Here is an 11,087-nt window from a genome sequence, read left to right as displayed (position 1 = left end):
CACACTGACGTGACGCTAAAAGTAAACATGAGAAGGGAAAAAATTACTGAGAGGTAGCGAAGAGAATTTTCGCCATGTGAGATTGTCACGAGGAAGACCTGGTAAGAATGATTTTCTGTTAGAAACGAATTACAGTAGGACCTCGATTATCCTGCCACCGATTGTCCGGACGCCAGCCGGTCCCGACGTGGCCGGATAATCGAGGTCCTACTGTTATGCAGACATACTACAAACGTATTTCATTAATTTTACAGCTGTGCAGCTATATGGCTAATTCAATAAGTCTTGAGGTAAGCATTTATCCTTTTCGTAACTCTTTCGTTTTCGGCTGTCTGCTCCAATTTGCTGAAGTACAACTTTGTTTCGCGCTCAATTATTGCGCGACTCTTCAACTTGTTGGAGGCGCTCCCATCGGTCGCTGAAAGGTGCTTTGCTGCTGTACCTTTCTCGTGGTGGTCGATGCTAAGGGAGGGTAAAGCGTAGGCCTCCTTTCGGTTGGAGGGTGAGGAGGACCTACGTTGCTGTCGATTCCACCACGCATGCGTGTTACTCGACTTGGAATTATTATCTTTTTGAGCGCGCTCGAGATTCCCTCGCCCTTTGGCATAAGTTGGCTTGCCCTTACGTTTCTCCGCGTCGTCTTCGCGCATTTTTCGCTGCTGTCTCCTTTTCATCAGTTTCATAGTTGATTCGACAGCAGCCTCCGGGTGCTTGGATTTATTCCCGTGCTCTAGAGAGTCCTGAACTTTGCGCTGCAGCCGTCTGTACACAGCCAACGCCCGCGCCGAGTCCAAAATGCGATTTCCGGCTGGGATGCCTTCGACTGATTCATGGTCTGCCGCTGTCAACTCTGTCATGGACCACGCCTCAGCTGGACTATGATCCGATTCTATTTGTTTTTGATCTTCAAAGTGCACTTTTCTTCTTCTCCTGGAGCGGTTCATGTCCGTGAATTCCCTTTCAACGTGGCCTTCTACCTCACCACTTTCTGAATCTCGGCGCAAGTTCCTTCCAGGGTAACCCAACGACACCGACGTTGGTTGTGGACTGGATCTAGCTTCTGTTACATCTTGGGAATCAAGATGGCTGTGGTCTTTGTAAACATGGCGAAATCGCTGTTCGGCTAGATCTCCCTCACTTGAACTTCGCTGACGCATGCGCAGTCTATCACGAGGACTCGCACTTGCTGTAGTCCGCCCGACACTGAGGACTTCTGGACGATCTGTGATGTTTGATTTGGCTTCGTCACCGAGTAGGCGTTTTGGAATCGGATCGGTCAGTTTCGAGTTACGCCTACGGCGAGATTCTTCTTCAACATTTCGCATGTCGCGGAAGAACTGGCTGAGAAATATCCTCCGCTGACGATCAAGATGAGCAATTTGCGAGGTGTACTGTTTCTCGAGGGTAGTGTTCAAGAGCCGAAGTTTGTCAGCATGGGAGGAACTTTGCAGACGACCGGACATGTTGTTTCTATGGCAACTCGTCTGCGACTGAAGCGTGACTGTCAACAATAACCGTGAAACAAATGACAAGTTCCGTCTTAGATACTGTAGGCTCACTTCATCACCGTTTGGCAAATAATTTGTCTAACTCATCATCGGAGTCTGTGCGTAATTGCAGTAAAAAAAAATCGAAGCATTTATTGGACGTAGAGCTGGTCCGTCAACGTTGTGCTTGTGGACTGTAGTCGGCTAAGTTGACCCTAAGTTGATAGACAAGCGAAATACACACACAAAAAAAGACAGTAACATTTATCTCTTTCTCAAACTAATTATTCATTATATACTTTTGTAGAATGCGTCTTTATGTTAATATATCCTCGAGATTTCACCAACGCAGTATTGAAACATTGCAGCATTCCAAGGGGCTGTCACACCGGACCTGCGTAGAGTTGAGTAGTGTTGAGAACCGAAGACGCAAAAATATGTCGCGTAGTCGTAAAAAATGGACAGAAACAAGCGAGATAGAGTGACAAAAATAAGTGTTTGGTAAAGCCTTGAACCAACCGCAAAGGATTTTTCGACTGACTTGAGTAGGGTATGGCGACAGTAGCGTAGTGTTGCTTAGACTTGCGTATAATTTACGTATTTTTGCGTCCTGTGCTCTACGCCGAAAGTATGCGAAAAAATACACTTCTCTTTTTTCACCTGCCATGCGTACCCATTTGCGTCGCTCGGCGTGTTGTTACGTAAAGTTGGCGGAAGCACAGCGTATATATAGCGTAAAATTGGCGTAGTCGGTGCGCAACACTACGCAACTTTACCCAAGCCCGATGTGAAAGCCCAATTAGATTTCGCTGGTTCGTTTATAGTAGTACGTTGAAAAGGAAATCAACTTGGCATGACAATACCTGGCTGACAGGGGTAACGACACTTTATAGTAACGTTAGTGGTTCCAGTTTACATTAGATGAAATAGACCTACTTGGTAATGCCAACAGCAATTATGGCATAACCCCTCTTTCCCTCCGTCAAAAGAAAGTGAGAAACTAACGTCGCTGAAGTTACTGCAATATTACAAAATCTATGGCATCTAATTCTAATCATGCGCACCACAGAGAGAGAGAGAGAGACAGAGACAGAGAGACAGACAGACAGACACACACACACACACACACACACACATAAATACAGTACCGTTTGACCCATAATGCTCGTAGAATTTCTAAGGCAGGTAGCTATGACTTTGAGATCAGGTTAAAAACTAACCTTATTCTTATAGAAAGGCTATGACTGCTATTTTTTAATGCGCCGTAAAGTATTATATTGTACAGCTGCCTAATAGAAATGCCTATTGTCATTACAATAGCTATTATCATTATTATCATCATCATTATCACTATCATCATCATCATCATCATCATCATCATAACGATAACAAAATGCAATTGTATTGTGTGAGTTGTCTAGAAGTAGGTTGAACTAAACGTTTTTATCTGTCTATATTCCACAAAGTTCTAGCTTTCCCTTATTCCAGCCAGCCAGCCAGCCAGACAGACAGACACACATAACGACTTTCGTTTAATAGCTACTGCATGCAATAGTAGACCAAAACAGGTATATGCACAGTTAAAACATTTCTGTCAAATAATTGTGAATGTAATCAACTTGAAAATAATGGCTTGAAATTCGCGAGAATTTCGCTCAAGGTCACTGCCATTGTATGTTCTTGAACTGAATATTATCATGATATTAAGATTATAATACAGTTGAATAAGGTTAAATTTTGCCGTCCCGATACACGCATAAATTACAATCTGAAACATATACCCCTTTCTGAGGGGCAGTTCATGAAAGAACTTGTCGGATAAAATATCTGACAAGTCAATTATATCCGACAAGTTTTGAGAAATTCTTTAGTCTGATTGGCTGATTTCTCTGAACTTGTCGGATATAATTGACTTATAATTGACTTATAAGTTCCTTCATGAAATGCCCCCCTGATCTCATCGCCTTTAATTTTTGTTTCGACTTTAGTAAATACGCAACTATTAACATGAGCTGATCATACGCACCTGCCGTGCCTGTTCTAAGATGAAGCGTAAGGAAGAGAATTTTGCTCTAGCTTTGTCCAAGATGCTGGTATTATACAATGACTATCTCGCGGAGACACCAATTTTGTTCATACGATCATAATTCTTTCCCCTTTTCATACGTTTTTCTCGCTATGTATTTAGCTTGCTTGTTGGTTGGGACACGATCCCTGTGTCAACATTGTTTCCCGGACAGGATGATTGTGCCGTTTAGGAATTCGGAATACAAATTTAAGTGGTGCTGTCAATATTAGCTCTCCCGTCCACCTATGGTGGGGAATAAAATATGAGTACATGAGGTTATTTCTCATATATATAAAATACATTCGTTCTTTGCAGCGTAGCTCGTAATGAAGGTTTGATTTTATTTAATGTTAAGTCAGGCAGCATAATTATATAATTGACACAGATGATGCGCATATAGATAATTGCATATCCCTAGTTCTCAGTTCCAATAAAGTCTTGCTTCAACTTTCATGCATTCATTTTTTTTTTTTTTGAGGGAGGTGGGTCATTTTTTGTTGTTTTGTCCTCAGATGTCTGTTGCATGTCCATCATAAATTGGGGAAGGAGACACAGGTGTCACTCCTTCAGTGTTGTGTTACTTTCTAAATGAGTTTGTTGATTCCCCTTACGTGTTTTCTTCCTCACATGCAGGGGGAAGAGTTGCTTCCTTGGTGCTTAACTGTTAGTCGAAAGTTGTACCAGTCTTTACTCTCTTCCCCCCCCCCCCTCCTCTCACTCCATCTCTCTCCCTATCTCTCTCTCTCTCTTTGTTATTCGCTTTCTCTCGCTTTCTCTCAAGTGAGGGAGCCCCAACAATCCGTCATAACGTATCAGGGTGTACAATTTGAGAAGTCGTGATTTGAAAAAAAAAAAAAAAACGTTTAGCAAAAGAAAAATGAAACAAACAAAACAATAACAAATAAAAGGCCGTTAGATATCCGAAAGTTTGCATGCTACCCCATAGAATGAAAAAAACAACAACAACGGACTGAACGATTTCTGAATGTTTGTTGTTATCATTCTATATCAAACATGTTATAAGCACATCAGTATTTGAAGAGTTTGTTTGCAAAAACCGATAAGTCCATATTTGCCAAATGGAGATATTTGCGATTAAAGGTCAATAAAAATAAAGAGAATAATAAGAAAAGGTTTGCTTCTTTTGACCATAACTTCAAAAATGTACCTTTACATGTAGTGACCAATCTATCATTTAAAAGGTATTATTTTGTACTTTATGACAGAGACCGTACATCAAAATCTTCAAAAATGGACTTATCGGTTTTTGCAAACAAACTCTTCATTTACACGGTGCATTTGGCATGTATGCAGCAGAATCACAGAGTAACTGATTTTTGTGTAAAAGTAGTAAAATAAGCGACATAATGTCCAACGCATGGAGTGCACGTACCGATAGAATCAATGTGTCTATAAACAGGCATACACACAATATCATGATATCTATTTTTATCATCGGTGTTAGTACTTATATGGACGTCGACCAACGTGTATGAGTACAAAAGAGGGGGGGGGGGGACGAAGGCGGCAAACAAAACAGAGGGCTGGACAGTTCAGGAGTCAAGATTGACAACACAGACTCAAACTTTACCTAATTCATGAGACACTGACGAGAAAAGCAAAGTGGATTCCGAGTTCCATCAGGCGATGGCATGAGCTGCCTTCATACATTATCCATATCCTCTTAGAATAAAATACTAAAGGGCGTGTATTCATCTCCGGGCAATTAGTTGGAATGGCCTTCTCGACAGCAAAACGTGTGCTGCGTGTCGCGTAGTTCCCGGCCTTTACACGCCACCAAAGAGCATGCATGCAATATATTAGCTCAATTAATTTGACTATCCTTCGTTATGGTTATCACTGGTAGACGGAGTTACTAGAAAAATATGTATTGATATTCATTGTGCTGTCAGCTACGCAATCTTATAAAAGATATTTCCCCGATCAATCTCCTTAATGGATGTCTGGTTAGTTCTAATATTTTATTGAGGTTTTACTCAAATTAAAGATATTTCAAGGTCGCGCTCTTCCAGGCGATCCGTATATCAGTGTGAACACTTGCCCACCATATACAGCAGTTGGTAGGTGAAGGGGGAACACAAGAATAGTATGTTTTGCAATGCAAATGAGCAAGTATAACTTTTATAGGTGTCAGCATCATTTCGAGCTAGCTTTCCTCAACAGGCGAAAGAAGAAGAGTGCAACCGCCACGTCTCCGCTCATTATTCTCGAGCTTTCGGCCAGTAAAATTGCTTCTCAAAATAATTCATGATTTTGTGTTTCCTATTTCCCACGTTCCCATGATGTGAATATAACGTGTGTATGTGTGTATATCTGTGTGTGTGTGTGTGGGTGGGTGTGTGTGCGTGTGTGTGCGTGGAAAGCATGGTTTTATAAATTGCCCGATTTACCCATAACAACCTTCCAAAGTTCATGATAATTGAAATGCATTCGAATACAAATAATTGATTGTCACGTGATCTGCCTTGTCCAACTTAGCTACACATTTTCTACTTGCCAACAGCCACCCAACCGTTTAACCATTTCTTCTACCGTAATCTTCATGATCATTTTTTGCCTCTTTTGTCCCATTTACCTTATATTTTCAATTTCCTTTTCCGTCACTTTGATTTTCTGTCGTTTTATCTGACTTTACTTTTAATCGCTATGAATTGCGTTCTTATTTTCTTTCGCTTTTGCTGTTTTCCCCGCCTACCACCACACTTTATTTCTGACTTGGCAGTTTCTGCCGCTTCTCCTTCATACTCTTCCTCCTGCTTTTTTCTTGATAAAGGGGATGACTACTAACTGATCAGTGGGAATCAGTGGGAATGCTGGGGAATGATTGTTCCAATCCATGTGGGATTCATTTAAGAGTACATAAGGTATTTATTGTGTGTGTGAAAATTATTTTCTCCAGAATGGTCTCATAGTCAAGTAATGTGCCGTTTAATGTTTTCAGGTTAGCATGCCTGTACAGGGACGGGGCGATTAAATTGCACATTACTTGACTATGAGACCATTCTGAAGAAAATGATTTTCACACAACAATCATTGTACAATGTCCTCTTGAATGAATCCCACAGGGATTGGAACAATCATCCCCCAGCATTCCCACTGATTCCCACGGATCAGTGACTAGCCATCCCCTTTAAATCCTCAGCATCATAAACATTATCACTTTTCGCCCCTTCCTTTCACTTTTTCTTACCTTCCTTTTTCTCTCAGATGATTGTAGTATTTGTCTGTCTTTCCCTTCTTGATCACCATGGTTATTTTCATTGTTATCACTTGAAGAGCTTAATTCACAAACGCGCTAAATTCACTTTTGATCTTTTCGAGTAAATCATGGTTTCTATTTTCTTTTCCTTCATTTTCTTCACCTTCTATCGACATCTGTTCGTGTTCTCGGCCTTCGGGGGTTTTGTGTGTGTGTGCGTTTCTTCTTTTCTTTTTTTCTCTCCCCCCCCCCCTCCTCGGCTTCCTCCTCCTCCTCTTCATTCTTCTTCTTCTTCTCCGAATGTAACGGGCAGTATGCATGAATAATTCTGTCACACGCAGAGTCAGACTCAACGATCCATGGATAACTAACCTTGGTATCATCGCATTCTACTCAAGTGATTATCATCTTGCTCTGTGGCATTGTCTCCAAAGAAACATGCGAAATACCAAATAAAAGGTGTCCCGGCGTAATTAACAACATTATCATCATGGCACTCTTTCAGAGGACAATCTGCTAAAGGTCACATTAATTGACGCTTTCCTGATAAAAGCCTGTTGATAATGGCACTATACGAGAGCAATAATCAATTAAGGTTACACATCCATTGTCTGAAATAAGCTCTTGAGGTGATTATTCAACTTATCCCCCCCCCCCCAGTCCGTCTCGGACAGGTGGGTTGTTATTCTCTTACGTGTTACATACCTCCGCCATGTAGTGTCGCCGGAGGCATTATGTTTTCTGGTTGTCCGTCTGTCCGTCTGTCCGTAATCGATTTTGAGGACAAGGTAACTTAAAAACTGTTGAAGGTATCCGAATAACACTTTGCAAAAATGGCATTATGAATGTATAAGTGTACGAAGCTGTGCCTGTCAACATTTGGGCGCACATGCTGAAGATCAAGTCAAGGGCAAATGCTACCATTTCAGTGCCTGCCCCTGCATCTCAGATATTACCAAAATAAAGATTTCTGGTGAAAGTCTTTGGCCATGGGGTCAAAGGTCAAGAGAAAATACTGAAATTTGACCTTTTCTACTCCATATTTTGGCAATGGCTCGAGGTACCTTCATGAAACTTGGCGCATATGCATTTATTGCCTGACATTGATTCTCCTTGGACGATTTGGGTCACAGGACAAAAGGTCTGTAAAGGGTCAAAGGTCATCTTAAACTACTAAAACCGCACTACTTAATTCTGAAATTGCACAGCTTTCTTCATTGGCTGGAAATTACTGAATGTATTCAGGACCCTACCTGTCGTTTAAGTAAACTTGGTACATAAACATTCATTACTACACAATTGTTGTGTAGGAAAAGTCTTAGGCCTTAAAGTCAAAAGTCATGTCAAAATGCTACAATTTGACCCATTTTCCAAAGTTTTGAATTTACTCTAAATGTTGTCATGAAAAAATTACCGGATGATTTTTTTTTTTGTCAATCATGCTACGTTGTATACAAATATTGCTAACAATTATGTGTTGTAAACCTATTGGGATGGTGCGATATGGCGGAGGCATAATGCCAGTCGCTATAGTAACATTTGTATAGTTTAAAGCTTTAATTTGCACATTTTCACTTGACAGAAAACTGAAAAATGTTAGAAAAAGTAATCCCCATTTTCATTCAAAAACAACAACAATACAATACGCACTCGTTAACACAGTCACGCTCTCATTCTCTCTCCTCCCCATCACCGCCTCTACCCCTCCCCTCTTTTCTCGCCCCCCCCCCCCTCTTTGATCCCGAGTAAGTGCAGATCCAATGCAAATTGAGAACAGAGCCATCCGAGCTTATGTCCTCTATGATTATCATCCTCTCTTAAGGGATGGTATACAAATAATGAATGTTTATGAGTGCAATGGACAGAATATTTCATGATCCATTCAACGAGGCGCGTCCGACTTGAATGGATGTTCTGTACATTGCACGAATGAAAAACATTTATAATTTGTTTTATATCACGCCAAAAATAAATCCTTGTCATTTGATGTTTTATTAATTTAGAAACAAGGGCGAATCTGAAGGCCCCGTCACACTACAGCGAATGCCCAATGAATGCCCAACGAATGTCCAATAAATTTGAAAATTTGAAGATATGTTCACACCTGTTGGTAATACTAGAATAGCTGTGTTCAGACGGAGGCAGTTTTGGTCGGAGTAACTTCGGAGGAAGGGTCGGAGGAAGCTTGGTCGGAGTAACTTCGGAGGATAGGTCGGAGTAGTGCCCGTCTGAACAAGGTCGTGGTAACTTCCTCCGATCGGAGGAACTTACCACGACCTCTTCCTCCGAACGAGATACTCCTGAGTTTTCTCAGGAGTATCTCGCTACCACGACTAGCCGGTCGGAGTAAATTGCCCGTGCGGACAAGCCCTCGGAGTATCTATGAACTTATACCTTACGACCTATAGGTAAAACTTCCTGGGTCAAATCGCAATTTTGACATTTGACTACACGTGCGCGTGTAGTGCTATTCTAACCTAGTCGATCGCGACCATAGAGATGTATACTAATAATATACTAGAGCGCGGACTGCGTGTGGCGCGTACGCAGTGTTCGTGTGCCGAGATGAAGAGGCCGCGCGCCATCTTTGTCCGGGCAAAAACAAGCATTGCGTCCGGGAAGCGCAGTAGTGGTGGACACGTGAACACGTATACAACAAGCGCTCAAACACGTATTGCCTTTCACAAAAAAGATGAGGGGGTCAGAGATGAGAGAAGGAAACAAATCAAAAATTTAAGTTGCTAGCAATCTCTTATTATGAGTGGTAAAGAAAATGAAAAAAAAATACTTTATTCTCAACGAGGTAATACTTTCAAGCCGACCAACACGACCATGGTCCATGCAATACAAAGGGTTCTCTTGGTCTCTAGACTGCCGGATGCCCCTTGTGATACAGTATACTGCGTCAATTTTTGTATTTTTTGTATTTTTTTTTGCAGTTATATATATATATTTTTTTCTGTATGAGGGGACTGCGTTCTATAGTCCTATCTGTGTATACGAGTGTTTCATTGTACAGTGTATTTCTTTTTTTTTCTGGTGGTGGTGGAAATGAAATAAATCATTTTTATAAGTACGTGTAGGCATATTGGTTCCATGACATATTGATGTTCAAGCTCGAAATGCTAATGTTGAAGCTTACATAAACCCTAACCCAAATCATAACACCCACGGTGACCCTAATCCTAATCCTCACCCTGCCTTTCTTACAAGAACCAAAAGCCCAATCAGACCCATGATGGTAATTCTATTTCCAGAAAGATATCAATGCCGGAGCATATGTCCTGTAACCAGGCATATATTACGTATTCTGAGCTTTTCTCACACTGTCTTAGTGAAATTAACTGCTGGTATAGCAAAGGGTGGAGGAACGATTTTTTTTTTTTTTTTTTTTTTGGGGGGGGGGGCTCAAGGGCCAAATAGGGCACTTAGAAATGAGCACTATTTTAACTTAAAAGGGGGAGTTTTTGTTTTTGTTTTTGTTTTTTTGAAATGGGGCAAATGCCCCCTCCCCCGTTCCGCCGACCTTGCATATCTGCATATAGTTATGTACTGTATTAGCTATCTATATTATAGTAGCAGTAGATCGAGAATAGCTGAGGGAGGGCGGAGTGCCCCTGACGAATTTTGCAAGACCTTTTCTTTTCTTTTTCCTTCTTTTTTTTTTTGCCTTGAATCAATCTGTTTAACACACACTATAAATGTAATTTTAGTTACTTGTGAAAGGAAACTCCGCTCCCCTTCTTTTCTCCTGTTTCTACATCCTTAAAGCAGCACATGAACCAGGCATTTTGCAACATAGATCTATGCTACTTTAAGTAGAATTTGCGAATTTAAGAACATTTTTCGATTTCCAAACTCCAATGGAGACCTTGGCATAGATGCTAGCCTACTGCCGTTGCATCCCGTCGTCGATCTCCCTGCATGCTCCGCTAGCGCTACACGTTATCGGTACGGTCGCTAGTCGAAATTTGCCCGGACCAAAATGGCGAACCCCTCCTTCTATCGGTCACAGGGATTTTACGGAGTCCGCCCTCTAGTGTTCTTAGTATACATCTCTATGGTCGCGACGAAGAAGCTAGCAATCATGCAGAAATTCCCATCAACAAGAATGGAGAAGACAAATGCCACTGGTAAAAAAACAATCGCATGGTCGATGTGCGCGGCGCTACCACTTCCGGAAGTTACACCGACCCTCGCACATAAATTGGTCGGAGTTTCTTCCCACGACCGTCGTGTGGACACAAGGGTCGTGGTAAGATATGCATGAATTTTAATTTTAATTGCCGTGCCATAAATTTTTACTCCGACT

At 41.4% G+C, this 11,087-nt stretch overlaps 1 protein-coding gene across 1 annotated transcript; it reads right to left on the bottom strand.

Moving 5' to 3' along the window:
• Positions 1–275: 275 nt before the first annotated feature.
• LOC139730221 (uncharacterized) lies at positions 276–1,579 on the bottom strand. Its single transcript, XM_071641117.1, has one exon. It carries the CDS (start codon positions 1,461–1,463, stop codon positions 276–278), a length of 1,188 nt encoding a protein of 395 aa, XP_071497218.1. The 5' UTR covers positions 1,464–1,579.
• Between the last annotated feature and the right edge of the window lie 9,508 nt (positions 1,580–11,087).

This window comes from Diadema antillarum, unplaced genomic scaffold (assembly GCF_040938485.1).
Source record: "Diadema antillarum isolate AM-2024a unplaced genomic scaffold, OU_Dant_1.0 seq00000298_RagTag, whole genome shotgun sequence".
Classification (NCBI taxonomy): Eukaryota; Metazoa; Echinodermata; class Echinoidea; order Diadematoida; family Diadematidae; genus Diadema; species Diadema antillarum.
Note: the sequence above shows the minus strand (reverse complement) of the source record. Positions and strands in the feature narration are given on the sequence as shown.

Bases quoted from the DNA above. Each gene is read 5' to 3' on its own strand.
- LOC139730221 (XM_071641117.1), bottom strand. From the start codon at position 1,463: ATGTCCGGTCGTCTGCAAAGTTCCTCCCATGCTGACAAACTTCGGCTC.